The sequence below is a fragment of the Babylonia areolata genome, chromosome 10, assembly GCF_041734735.1.
Source record: "Babylonia areolata isolate BAREFJ2019XMU chromosome 10, ASM4173473v1, whole genome shotgun sequence".
NCBI lineage: Eukaryota > Metazoa > Mollusca > Gastropoda > Neogastropoda > Buccinidae > Babylonia > Babylonia areolata.
Window position 1 is genome coordinate 10,324,681 of NC_134885.1, and position 15,000 is coordinate 10,339,680.

General features: G+C 45.6%; 1 protein-coding gene across 4 annotated transcripts in view; it reads right to left on the reverse strand.

The window, feature by feature from the left end:
- Positions 1-4,721: 4,721 nt before the first annotated feature.
- The window catches only part of LOC143286766 (uncharacterized), a 335,447-nt gene continuing 325,168 nt past the window's right edge, over positions 4,722-15,000 (reverse strand). For all 4 annotated transcript variants that reach the window (XM_076594531.1, XM_076594529.1, XM_076594528.1 and 1 more), the window contains exon 3: positions 4,722-5,289. In XM_076594531.1, coding sequence (XP_076450646.1) covers positions 5,210-5,289 — 80 coding nt within the window. In that variant the 3' untranslated portion in view covers positions 4,722-5,209. The remainder of the gene's footprint in view (positions 5,290-15,000) is intronic.

Consider the following 15,000-nt stretch of genomic DNA (forward strand, 5'->3'; position numbering starts at 1 on the left):
CTGCTGCTGCTACTGCTACTACTACTACTACTACTACTACTACTACTGCTGTTGCTGCTGTTGCTGCTGATGATACTACTACTACTACCGCTGCTGCTGCTGCTACTACTACTACTACTACTACTACTGCTGCTGCTGCTGCTGCTACTACTACTACTACTACTACTACTACTACTACTACCACTGCACTGCTGTTGCTGCTGCTGCTGCTGCTGCTACTACTACTACTACTACTACTACTACTACTACTACTACTACCACTGCACTGCTGTTGCTGCTGCTACTACAGGTGGAGTTTGATGACGTATCGGCGTGAAGCCCTTACAGTCAAGTTGTCAGGGGCTTATGTCTTGTTCCTTTGAAGATGGGTGTGGTTCAAGGAGTTGATTCAACTGGTGTCCTGTTAGGGGGGTGGGGTTGTATGTAGATGGCGGTGGGGATGCTGACTGTTGTCCGGCGGGTGGAATCCTGGCTGAGAGTCCGAAGGGGAGGTGGGGGAGGGTGGCGGAGGGTGGGGGTGGGCGGGGGGCTCGCCTGGTCCTGGCTATCGGAGCCCCTGGCTAAAAAGGAAGGTGGCAGAATGGTTAAGACGCTCATTTGCCAAAATACAAAGTTCGTGAGGATCTGGGTTCGAATCCCACGGTCTCGCCCTTTCTCCCAAGTTTAACTGGAAAATCAAACTTAGTAGTCTAGTCATTCGGACGAGATTTTTTTAGCGTTAAATCCAACGTACCGTGTATAGTACTGTTTTTGTGCACTGAAAAAGAACCCATGGCAACGAGAGTGTTGTCCTTTGGTAAAAATTCTGTAGAAGAAATCCACTCTGATAGATGCACAAATGTGCATGCCTGCACTCACTGCCTGAGTTAGTGCGTTGGGTGATAAGATGCTGGTCAGGCCCCTGCCTAGCAGATGTGGTGTAGCGTATATGGATTTGTCAGAAGGCAGCAGTGACGCCTTCTTGGGAAACTGAAACTAATCGGTGGGGCGTGTGGGTGTATTCCTGACTGTCTGTCAGAAATGAGGTCCTCGCCCCTTTAGTGTTAGTTAAATCGGGACCATATATCCTGACTCCTGTAATTTGTATTAAAATTTTTGTATTTGTATTTCATTTTATCACCACAGATTTCTCTGTGTGAAATTCGGACTGCTCTCCCCAGGGAGAGCGCGTCGCTACACTACAGTGCCACCCATTTTTTTTGGCATTTTTTCCTGCGTGTAGTTTTATTTGTTTTTTTCCTATCGAAGTGGATTTTTCTACAGACTTTTTTGCCAGGAACAACCCTTTTGCATGCTGCACACGGGACCTCGGTTTATCGTCTCATCCGAATGGCTAGCGTCCAGACCACCACTCAAGGTCTAGTAGAGGGTGGAGAAAATATCGGCGGCTGAGACGTGATTCGAACCAACGCGCTCAGATTCTCTCGCTTCCTAGGCGGACGCGTTATCTCTTGGCTGTCACTCCGCCTGAGACGATCCCCCAGGATTTCAAAGATGCATGTATCATTCACTTGTACAAGCGAAAGGGGAACCGGCAAGCCTGTGATAACCATCGGGGCATTTCCTTGCTCTCCATCGCAGGCAAGATACTTGCCAGGATCCTACTTAACCGCCTCACAGCACACCTTGACCAAGGTCATTTGCCTGAGAGCCAATGTGGATTCCGGAAAGAGCGCGGAACCACTGACATGGTGTTTGCTGCAAGGCAGCTGCAAGAGAAATGTCAGGAGCAAAATGCTGATCTGTTCTCCACCTATGTCGACCTCACTAAGGCCTTCGACACCGTGAGTAGAGAGGGACTGTGGAAGATCATGGCCAAGTACGGATGCCCTCGGAAATTTATTTCCTTGGTCAGCCAATTCCATGAAGGCATGCAGGCTCGTGGATTTCCACCAAAGTTTGTAACCATCACCCAGCAGATGTACGAAGACGCCACCTGTCAAGTGATCCACGATGGGAAACTGACGGAACCTTTCAGTGTGCAAACCGGCGTCCGTCAGGGTTGTTTGCTCTCACCGACCATTTTCCTGATGGTGGTTGACTGGGTCATGAGGCAGTCTACAGCAGATCGGAGGACAGGCATCCAGTGGACTTTTACTAAACAGCTGGAGGACCTAGACTTCGCAGATGACATAGGTCTTCTCTCCCACAGGCAGCAAGATGCGCAGGAGAAACTATGTCGTGTGGCAGAAGAAGCTGAGAAGACTGGACTCCAAATCAACATTGGGAAAACAGAGGTCATGAGGGTCAACAACAAGAAGCAAGATCCAGTGCAACTACACCAAGAGAACATCAAGGAGGTTGACAAGTTTGTCTACTTAGGCAGTGTTGTCAGCAAAGACGGGGGGACGGACGAAGACATCAAGAGCCGTATCAACAAAGCAAGACACGCCTTCAACACCCTTCGACCAATCTGGAGATCGACAGCCCTCTCAATCCGCAACAAGATCCGGATTTTTAACACCAACGTGAAGTCGGTTCTACTCTATGGCTCAGAGACGTGGAGAGTGACAAAGACCAGCACCCACAAGCTTCAGACATTCACCAACAGATGTCTAAGAAACATCCTGAACATCAGATGGCCAGAGGTTGTCTCCAATGAAGAACTTTGGAACATAACAAAACAGGCCCCACTGGAGACGGAAATCAAGAAACGGAAATGGGGATGGATAGGCCATACACTACGCAAGCCTGCAACAAACATCACAAGACAGGCTCTTGATTGGAACCCTCAGGGGAAAAGGAAAGTTGGCCGTCCGAAGCAGACCTGGCGGAGAAGCATTGAGGCAGAGACAAGGGCGGCCGGAATGACGTGGGCCGAACTGAAGAGGACCAGCCAGAGCCGGGTGCGTTGGAGGAGTGTTGTTGCGGCCCTATGTTCCCCACGGAATCAAGAGGAATAAGTCAAGTAAGTCAATGCAGGCTCGAGTCCAGGACAATGGTGAAACATCTGCTCCTTTTGCTGTCACAAATGGTGTCAAGCAAGGCTGCGTCCTGGCTCCAACGCTGTTCAGCCTCATGTTCTCTGCAATGCTTACTGATGCCTTCAGAGATGGCGATGTTGGAATCGGCCTAAAGTACCGAACAGATGGCAAGCTGTTTAACCTCAGAAGGCTTCAAACAAAAACGAAGGTCATGACAGACATCATCAGAGACTTTTTGTTTGCTGATGATTGTGCCCTCAACGCTGGATCTGAAGCTGACATGCAACTCAGCGTCGACAAGTTTGCCACTGCCAGCAGGAACTTCGGCCTTACCATCAGCACGAGGAAAACTGAAGTTCTCCATCAGCCAGCCCCAGGGAAACCCTACGTTGAGCCCAACATCACAGTCAACGGTCAGAGACTCAGTGCGGTGGAGCGGTTCACATACCTTGGCAGCACACTGTCACGAAATGCGACCATCGACGATGAAGTGAACGTCAGGATTGCAAGAGCAAGCGCAACTTTTGGTAGACTCAATGCAAATGTCTGGAACAGAAGAGGCATTAGTCTTGAGACCAAGCTAAAGGTCTACAGAGCAGTAGTTCTCCCCACACTACTGTACGCCTGCGAAACTTGGACAGTGTACCAACGACATGCCAAGAAGCTGAACCACTTCCACACAACATGCCTCAGGAAGCTACTGAACATCAAGTGGCAAGACAAGACCCCAGACACAGAGGTGCTCGCAAAAGCCACCCTTCCCAGCATCTTCACCATCCTGATGCAGTCCCAGCTTCGCTGGGCTGGACACGTGGCGCGTATGCCAGACCATCGGCTGCCCAAAAGGCTCTTCTATGGCGAGCTGCAACAAGGGAAGAGATCACACGGAGGTCAGAAGAAGCGCTTCAGAGATACTCTGAAAGTCTCTCTGAAAGCGTTTGATATCAACCCTGACTCCTGGGAGGAATCTGCAGTGGACCGTGACAAATGGCGCGCTGCTGTGCACAAAGGCGCCAGGTTGTGCGAGGCCAACAGGACTGCTGCAGCTGTTCAGAAGAGGCAGGCCAGAAAGTCACAGGCAAACAAGCTCCCTGACAATGATATGCCTGTCTTTGTCTGCCCCAACTGTCAGCGAACATTTCGTGCGCAGATTGGACTATTCAGCCATCTGCGCACTCACAGATAGATTCATGAGCATCCTTCCCCCCACCCCACCACCACCCTCCCCCCATCCCCCATCCCCCATCTGGATGACAACGATGGTCATCATCGATCTCGATGGACACACCACCATCTCTTGGCTGTCACTCCGCCTGGCTTCAGTGTGATGTTGATGAGTTGTATATGTATCCTGACGTGTAGTCAGTCCTCTTACTTATGATTCCCTTAGGTCTTTCATCGTGTTCTGACAATTACTTCATTTTGGCATTGGGATTATACCCCACATGTTATATTTTATACCTATAATCATTTTGGTATGAATCTGAGTTTCTTTATAACTTTTCTGTGCCTTTGTGATGCGGTCTAGGCGTTTAACTGGGTCACAAGGATTTTGATTTGATTCCGTCTGTCACGCGCACGTACGCACACACACACACACACACACACACACACACACACACACACACGCACACACTCGCGCGCGCGCTCGCGCACACACACATACACACACACGCACGCACACACACACACACACACACACACACACACACACACACACACACACACACACACACACACACACACACACACACACACACACACACACACACACACACACAAACAAATCACAACCAAACAATCTCCTCCATTTTATTTGTTCTGGAGTCTGTTTCAAGAGTAACACACACACGCAAATGTCCTTCTCAGTTTCTTGTAACAATCTCAGTTCTTTTTTTTTCTGGTTTTTGTTTTGCCTAATGCTGCGGATCCAGTCAGGAATTTTGTGCAATGAAACCTGGGTTTAAGCTGGAAGTTGCCTGAACGGTATTATAGACAGAATAGACGAGACTCAAGAAGGGTGACGTAACTTGTGGGGCCGCTGAAAAAACAACCAACCCTAAAAGTGACACACCAGCCATTCATTTAATCAACTGGCATCGCAACACGACAGAGCAATCATTTGGATCGGCACGATGACGTGTTTCCTGTGTGTGTGTTCTGGTGACTCACATCATCTGACGTGTTTGTCCCACCCACCCCACCCTTCTCTCCGTCCCCGCACCTCGCTCGCGCGCTGCAGCTGACGTCACTCGGCTTGAACGTCATCTAGGGTGTGGCGAGGGTCAGACTCGAGACTGCCGCTCCTCTTCCACGAGCCTGGACATGCGGTCTTTCAGGTTCTTGTCGTCTGCCTGACTGTTGTCTGAAACACAAAGAATCATACGGAAAGGTTATCCAATGTGAAGGGGGGGTGTGTGTGTGTGTGTGTGTGTTTGTGTTTAGAGTTGACTCCATCAATATTTTGCGCCTTATAAATATTGTTAGTAGTAGTAGTATTTTTATGTATCTATCTCTTTTTTTTATTTATTTATCTTATCTTATTTTTTGTTAATTTATTTTATTTTATTTCATTTCTTTTTTTTCTCTCGAGGCCTGACTAAGCGCGTTGGGTTACGTTGCTGGTCAGGCATCTGTTTGGCAGATGTGGTGTAGCGTATATGGATTTGACCGAACACAGTGACGCCTCATTGAACTACTAATACTGTCACTGATAATAATGATAATAATGGTACTTATATAGCGCTGAATCTTGTGCATAGACAAATCTAAGCGCTTTCGCACCAGTCATTCTCACGCACGCATAACTCTAAAACGGGAGAAACTAAAGGAAGAGGCAGGGAAGGGAGGCTATTTTGGGAAGAGGTGGGTTTTAAGGCCAGACTTGAAAGAGCTGAGAGTGGAGACTTGACGAAGCGAAAGAGGAAGTTCATTCCAATTGCAAGGTCCAGAGACAGAGAAAGAACGGCGGCCAACAGTCAAGAGTTTGAATCTGGGTATGCGTAAGTGGAGTGGATCCGAAGCTGATCGTAGTGAGCAAGATGGAGTGTAGAGGTGAAGGCAGCCACAGAGATAGGAAGGGGCAGATTTGTGAATACATTTGTAGCATAGAGTGTTGATCTTGTACTTTATTCGGTGTGAGACAGGGAGCCAGTGGAGATGTTGCAAAAGAGGAGTGGTGTGCTCAGATCTTTTCTTTCTGAGGACGAGTCGGGCAGCAGAATTTTGTATGCGCTGAAGGGACTGAATGGATGAAGCAGGCAAACCAGACAATAGAGAGTTACAGTAGTCAAGGCGAGAGAGAATGAGAGAAACGACAAGTCTAGATGTTGCGTCAATGGACAGATATTTCCGGATGGAACTGATGCGCCGCAGTTGACAGTAGCAGGATTTACATGTCTGATTGATAAATGTTTGCATGGACAGTGTGTTGTCAAGGACAACGCCGAGGTTCCTGACTGAACTGGACAGAGGGATGGATGTACTGCCAAGTTTGATTGTATTAGTTGTAATGGAAGAGAGTTTTTGTTTAGTTCCTATGATCATTGCTTCAGTTTTGTCCGCGTTCAATTGTAACTTATTTAGAGTCATCCAATTTTGAATATCCAGGAAGCAGTTAGATGTTTCTTGCAAGAGCGACAACAGTTTTTCAGGTGTATCACTCTTCTGGAGTTGAGTGTCATCAGCATAAGAATGATGACTGACATTATGGCGGTTGATAATTTCAGCGAGAGGAGCAGTGTACAGTGTGAAGAGCACTGGGCCTAAAACATATCCCTGTGGGACTCCATGTTCAATTTTAACGGGTTCAGACTGGAAATTATCAACAATGACAGACTGGAATCGATCAGTAAGATAAGATTTGAACCAGTTTAGAACAGTGCCGTTGATACTAAATGTAAAATGAAGACGGGAAAGAAGGACTGAATGGTCTATCATGTCAAAGGCGGCTGACAAGTCGAGAAGAATGAGAAGGGAGATGTGTCCTGAGTCGGACGCTAGCAGTAGGTTATTCAGGATGTGGAGGAGAGTGGTTTCGGTGCCAGGAACAACCCTTTTGTTGCCGTGGGTTCTTTTACATGCGCTTAGTGCATGCTGCACACGGGACCTCGGTTTATCGTCTCATCTGAATGACTAGCGTCCAGACCACCACTCAAAGTCTAGTGGAGGGGGAGAAAATATCGGCGGCTGAGCCGTGATTCGAACCAGCGCGCTCAGATTCTCTCGATTTCTAGGCGGACGCGCTACCTCTAGGCCATCACTCCACATGCCGGGGGTCTTTCAGTATAAATAACATCCCCGCCTCCTGGAAATTATGTGCTGGCAATTTCCTCTTTTCTGTCACTCTCTATCTCTGCCTGTTTTCTTTCTTCATTGTTCTCTCCTTTTTCTCCTTTACCAGTTCATTCCTCTTTTTTTTTTCTTTTTTTTCTTTTTTTTTTCAAGCAAGCCTTGACACTTTTTTCTTTTTTTTTTATAATTATTATTATTCTCTTTACCGCAGTCTGTGATGTACTATCTGTGCTGTTCTGTTCTTGCGATTAGGTAGTGAGATGTTGACACTGGGATGCACATTCTGCAGTGTTAATTGCGTATATGGCCTTTTTATGCGGTTTTTTTTTTTGTTTGTTTGTTTGTTTGTTTGTTTTGTTTTTTGTTGTTGTTGTTGTTGTTTGTTTGTTTGTTTGGCTTTGAAGTGTTGTTTTGTTTCCTTTTTTTAAGATTTTGTGTAATCTGGGGATGATAAATTAAGCGGAATGGATGGCATTCTCAGCATGGCCTAGTCTTATTTGTCATTGAGAGATAAATGGTTGGGATACTGTGTCATGAACTGTGTTTTGCGGGTTTGTCTTGGTGTCTTTTGTTCTTGTTGTAAATGTGACAGTTTTGTGTTTGACGCGGATGAACATTTGTATGGTTTGACAGTCCTGATAATATTATGGCCCTGTGTGGTCGGATGGACTATGAGCAACAACCAGATTGTGTATTTAACATTGTATTGTATTGTGTTGTGTTGTGTTGTGTTGCGTTGCGTTGCGTTGCGTTGTGTTGTGTTGCGTTGTGTTGTGTTGTGTTGCGTTGCGTTGCACTGTATTGTATTGTATTGTTTTGTGTTGTGTTGTGTTGTGTTGTGTTGTGTTGCGTTGTGTTGCGTTGCGTTGCGTTGCGTTGTGTTGTGTTGTGTTGTGTTGTGTTGTGTTGTGTTGCGTTGCGTTGCACTGTATTGTATCGTATTGCATTTTATCGTATTGTATTGTATTGTGTTGTGTTGCGTTGCGTTGCGTTGAGTTGCGTTGCGTTGTGTTGTGTTGTGTTGTGTTGTGTTGTGTTGTGTTGTATTGTATTGTATTGTTTTGTGTTGTGTTGTGTTGTATTATATTTTATCGTACCGCATCGTATTGTATCGTATCGCATCGTATCGTATGGTATTGTGTTGTGTTGCGTTGCGTTGCGTTGTGTTGTATTGTGTTGCGTTGGTTTGCGTGGCATTGTATTGTATTGCATTGCATTGCATTGCGTGATGATTGCATTGTATTGCATTGATTTGCGTTGTCTTGTCTTGTCTTGTCTCGTCTTATCCTGTCTTGTGTTGTGTTGTATTGTAATGTACATTCTTGCTTGAGCATTGTATTGCATTGTATTGCATTGTGTTGTATTGTGCTGTATTGTGTGAGCACTGTATTGTATTGTATTACGTAAGCTAATTGTGCTGTACACTAAACATTGTATTTGTATTGTATTGTATTGTGTGAGGCATGGCAAGCACTCCCATGGAGGCCAAAAGAAGCGCTTCAAAGACACTCTGAAAGCTTCTCTGAAGGCCTTCAGCATCAGCCACAACACATGGGAGCTGAATGCAATGGACAGACCAAAGTGGCGTTCAGCTGTCCACAAAGGCGCCAAATCCTGTGAGGCCAATAGAATCGCTGCAGCAGAGCAACGCAGACAGGCCAGGAAAAGCAGTGCCAGCAAGTCCCCGACAGCCGCCATCATCCCCTGTCCACACTGCGTCAGAACCTTCCGGGCGCGGATTGGCCTGACCAGACATCTGCGCACCCACAGAGCCCAACCCACCCACCCCCAGGATGACTAGATGGTCCTCGTCGATCCCGACGGACGAACCACACACATTGTGTGAGGCAACCGTACATGGAGTATACGAAACATTGTTGTAATGTCTTACGTTGTGCTTGAACTTTCTGGCAAAAAAAAAAAAAAAAAAAAAAAAAAAAAATCGTAGCTCTTTATCGCTTTTGTGCCTTTATTGTGTGGCGCTAAATGGGAATGGGAAGTGTCGTGTGTTGTGACATTACTTGCTAACGGGACATGTCCTGTCAAGTGGCACTTTATTGGGAAAGGGGGTTGGGGGGGCTGGGGGGGGGGGTTAGGTGGTGGGTGTAAGTCCTTTGATGTGGCACTCTGTTGGACAGGGAAGTGACCAGTGCTGTGGCAGGAGGGAGTGGGGGGAGGGTTGTTGCAGGGTAATGTGTGTGTGTGTGTGTGTGTGTGTGTGTGTGTGTGTGTGTGTGTGTGTGTGTTGGGGCTCATGCACGTTTATTTGATTTGTGTATTTGATTGTGCTTTCATATCTGCGAAACTGCATGCTTGTTCTAAATATATTTCTGTTTAATAATTACGATGTAATAATTAATTGCAATGTTTTTAAAAGCGAATATGTGAAATGCTTTTATTTGAGAACATATGTTTATTACTCTTGTTTAATCAAGTTATCCGCGTGTGTGGGGTGGGGGTGGGTGGGGGTGCGGTGCGGGTGTGTGCTGATTATCTGGTTGTGGTTTTCCGCAATTCATCTTTATTCTTATCTTATCTGTCTATTATAATCAATGTGCAGTATAGTAGGCTATGTTTATAATTATATTCAAATAATGTTTCTTAATTCTTTCTGTTTTTACATTAAGAATACTAGTTATTACCTGCAGTGTGTGGATGTATGTATGAAACGATGTATGTGATATTTTTTACATTTGTATCTTCGTAATATTTGTTGGGGCTGTTGTTGGCTTTTACAGTTATGGTCCCCATGTTGTTTACCTGTCTATGTTGTGATAATGCACCTGACCAAATTTCTCCAGTTGGAGATAATAAAGTTATTCTTATCTTATCTGTTATGTATGTGAGTGTGTGTGTGTGTGTGTGTGTGTGTGTGTGTGTGTGTGTGTGTGTGTGTGTGTGTGAATGTTCTACATTTATTTGCTTATTTATCATCATCCTTGTTGTTGTTGTTGGTTGTTGTTTTCTTTGTTTTTGTTTTGTGTGTGTGTGTGTGTGTGTGTGTGTGTGTGTGTGTGTGTGTGTGTGTGTGTGTGTGTGTGTGTGTGTGTGTGCGCGCGCGCGCTTGCTTTGAGTTGACTTCATCAAGATTCTGCGCCTTATAATTATTATTATTGTTTATTTATTTATTTATTATTTATTATTTATTTATTTATTATTCTTTTTCTTTCTTTATTTCTTTTCTTTTTCTTTTTTTTCCCTTCAAGGTCTGACTAAGCGCGTTGGGTTACACTGCTGGTCAGGCATCTGCTTGGCAGATGTGGTGTAGCGTATATGGATTTGACCGAACGCAGTGACGCCTCCTTGAGCTACTGATACTGTGGAACTCTACGTGAAGGAAAATTGTCTGCTGTTGTTGTTTTTTGTTTTTTTGTTTTTTTTGTTGTTGTTTTTTGTGCGTGTTTGTTTGTTTGTTTGTTTTGTTTTGTTGTTGTTGTTTGCTTGTTTTTGTTTTTTTCACAGTCGTCACAAAAGATCAGCTTGGATCGGCACGTGGAACACGTGTGGCTTGTCTACGGAAGGTACACTGTTACACTGTACACAGTCACACTGTTACGCTGTCCGTTCTTTCGTTGATTCTCTCTCTCTCTCTCTCTCTCTCTCTCTCTCTCTCTCTCTCTCTCTCTTTAAGAATAGGCCATGCCTAAAAACTTAATCGTTAGATGAAAAAAGGGGAAAAAAAAAAGTTTTGAGTTATCAGCTCGAATAGGCCATGCCTAAAAACTTAATCGTTAGATGAAAAAAGAAAAAAGAGTTCTCAGCTCCCTCCCTCTCTCTCTCTCTCTCTCTCTCTCTCTCTCTCTCTCTCTCCTCTTCTCTTCTCTCTTTCTCTTTATACACTCAGTCCAGCGGCCATGATTATATAATCTACTTCATTTCACCCCTCCTGTCAGTCTCTTTTGCTCACTGACTGTGTTAACGTTAGGATAGGAGAAGACTAGGAAAGGGAAGGATAGGGAGGTGTGTGCATTGCACCAACACTTTCGGAAAAAAAAAAAAAAAAAAACGAAACAAAAATCAACTGTAATGGTAGTTGTTTTTGTTGTTTTTTTGCAACAAGGCCACTGCAGTGCACTTGTGACACCTCGTATGCTCATTGCTACTTAGGCCTCTTACCTCCCGCTTTCGTGTTGTTGTTTTTTTGTTTTTTGTTTTTTTTTCCCCATGGTGAGGAGGGGGACGTGAAGAGGGGGGGGGGGGGAGGGCGTGTGTGTGTGTGTGTGGGAGGGGGGGGACGTTGGGGAGAGGGGGGGGGGCGGTGACAAGGCGCTCCCTGTGGACCTAACGTGTCGCTCTGACTTAACAGACAACATCGTTTCTGCACACACACACAGAAGATCACAGATTTTTACTCACTCACTCACTCAGGCAAAAAACCCGCGCACCCCTTCCCCACCCCCACCCCCCCCCCCCCCCACCCCCATGCCCCCACCCCTCCCTACATCAAAGAGAAACCGTCTCTTTGATGTCGGCTGAACACACCTCTGGCAGAGCTTTGGAAAAAAAAAAAAGAAAAAAAAAGAAAGAAAAAAAGAAAGTAAACAAGGTGGTGCAAGCGAAGAGGACAAAGGGAGACAACCGAGCGAGCTAGGCTGACGCGACAGCGGCCACTACTGCTAAAACAATGCGGTAAGCCTCCTTTGTAACGCCTGGCCACTTCGCTGCCGCAAAAGTCCCCTTGAAGGGGAAGACCATTCTTTGTCAGCCTCACTTTGTGTGTAGGGGACCTGCTTTATCTTTCCTTTTTTTTTTTTTTTCTTGTGTTATCGCCCTTTTCTCACTGCCTGAAGTGTGATTGATATACATCGGGTGTGAAACATCTACATAAAAATTTAAAAAAAACAAAAAACGAATGAATGAAAATCAGGAACCAGGTAGAAGTTGTTGTTGTTGGTGGTGGTGGTGGTGGTGGTGTTGTTTTCTTTTCGATTCTGTTTTTTTTTTTTTTTTTTCGTACAATTCAGCATTTACGTCGTTCTCTCTCTCTCTCTCTCTCTCTCTCTCTCTCTCTCTCTCTCTCTCTCTCTCTCTCTCTCTCTCTCTCTCTCTCACACACACACACTCCCCATCCTCCCCCCCCCCGACCCACCTTACCCCTCCACCACCACCACCACCACTTCCCTCGCCTTGTTGATATGTCATCCTTTACTATCCATGTTTTTTCTTTCCCTGTGAATCGAAGACAATCCATCCTTCTTGTATTTGTATTTTGTATTTGTATTTCTTTTTATCACAACAGATTTCTCTGTGTGAAATTCGGGCTGCTCTCCCCAGGGAGAGCGCGTCGCTACAGTACAGCGCCACCCCTTTTTTTTTTCTTTTTTTTGGGGGTATTTTTTCCTGCATGCAGTTTTATTTGTTTTTCCCATCGATGTGGATTTTTCTACAGAATTTTGCCAGAACAACCCTTTTGTTGCCGTGGGTTCTTTTACGTGCGCTAAGTGCATGCTGCACACGGGACCTCGGTTTATCGTCTCATCCGAATGACTAGCGTCCAGACCACCACTCAAGGTCTAGTGGAGGGGAAGAAAATATCGGCGGCTGAACCGTGATTCGAACAAGCGCACTCAGATTCTCTCGCTTCCTAGGCGGACGCGTTACCTCTAGGCCATCACTCCCTCATCTTTCATCCAATGGCACCACAGCAAAGTTCCGCATCCCTTTCCCACACTATGTTTTCTATTCTACTGAGAATCCATCAGTGCCTAGGCTTTTTATATCGTTCTTCGCCCTTTTTCGAAAGATTGATTGCCGTCATTGAATGATATTTCTCCCTCAAGGCTATCTGAGAAAGAGAGACGGACAGACAGACAGACGGAGACAGAGAGAGAAAGAAAGACGGAGACAGAGAGACAGAGACAGAGAGCTAGAGAGATCTTGCACTGGAAAAAAGAAAATAGCGAGTTCTATTCACAGTCGCTCCAGCTGTCCGTATTATTATTTGTGGTTGAGCCAGTGCAGTGTCACATAAGGATTTCGATTCAGCCCCACTGGTCTTGAAACTGAGGTGGGAGTCGACAATTAATTGTCAGTTTCAGTTTCTCAAGGAGGCGTCAATGCGTACATAATACGCTACACCAATTCTGCTAGGTAGATGCCTGACAGCAGCTTATCCCAACGCATCTTGTCAGGCCCTGAGTTCATGGTTATCAACTTTATGTGTTTAATAATAATAATAATAATAATAATAAGAATAATAATAATAATAATAATGGTATCTATATAGCGCTGAATCTTGTGCATAGACAAATCAAAGCGCTTTCGCACCAGTCATTCTCAAGCACGCATAACTCTAAAACTGGAGAAACTGAAAGACAAGGAAGAGGCAGAGAAGGGAGGCTATTTTGGGAAGAGGTGGGTTTTAAGGCCAGACTTGAAAGAGCTGAGTGTGGAGACTTGATAAAGCGAATGAGGAAGTTCATTCCAATTGCAAGGTCCACAGACAGAGAAATAACGGCGGCCAACAGTCGAGAGTTTGAATCTGGGTATGCGTAAATAGAGTGGATCCGAAGCTGATCGTAGTGAGCGAGATGGAGTGTAGAGGTGAAGGCAGCCACAGAGTGGACCACAGAGGCACCTATCAGAGTGGACTTCCTGTTCATGATTTTGCCGGAGGACGACATTTTTTGTCGCCATAGGTTCTTTTCCAGTGCGCTAAAATGTGTAGTGCACACGGGACCTCGGTTTATCGTCTCACTGACGATCAGTTTGATTTTCCAGTCAAACTTCGGAAAAAGGGCGAGAGCAGGATACGAACCCAGACCCTCACTGACACTGAGTTGGTACTATAAGTGTATTAACCATTCTGGCACCTTGCTCCCAGTGTCAACATCAAATACGAATATATAAAAATGGCCTGGAGGTAACGCGTCCGCACAGGAAGCGAGAGAATCTGAGCGCACTGGTTTGAATCACGGCTCAGCCGCCGATATTTTCTCCCCCTCAACTAGACCTTGAGTGGTGGTCTGGACCCAAGTCATTCGGATGAGACAATAAACCGAGGTCCCGTGTGAAGCATGCACTTAGCGCACGTAAAAGAACCCACGGCAACAAAAGGGTTGAACCTGGCAAAATTCTGTAGAAAAATCCACTTCGATAGGAAAAACAAATAAAGCTGCACGCAGGAAAAATTATACAAAAAAAGGGTGGCGCTGTAGTGCTGGCGACGCGCTCTCCCTGGGAAGAGCAGCCCGAATTTCACACAGAGAAATCTGTTGTGATAAAAAGAAATACAAATACACACACACACACACACACACACACACACACACACACACACACACACACACACATATATATATATATATATATATATATATATATATAGAGAGAGAGAGAGAGAGAGAGAGAGAGAGAGAGAGAGAGAGAGAGAGGACGTATGTTTATCTGTATAGACCTACACATGGCTCAACTCGTTCTATCCTTTATCTGAGGATCATTATAGTCACTTATTCGAATCCCGGAGGCAGCTTCATTTTCACATCTCTCAGATGATTAGATAGACAGACTGTGTTGTTCTTGAACCCTGTGTGTGTGTGTGTGTGTGTGTGTGTGTGTGTGTGTGTCTGTGTGTGTCTGTGTGTGTCTGTGTCTGTGCGGGCATGCGCGCGTGTGTGCGTATGTGGATGTGTATGGGCGCGCGCGTGCACGCGCTGGTAAAAGTCCCAAGTATGACCCTTTCCTGGCTCTTTAGCCTTGGTTGGCAGCTAGCTAGATAAGCAAGACGAAAGTGAACTCTGACCTCAAACCCTCCAGAGCCAGACAAGATAAGCTGGATAGCCCT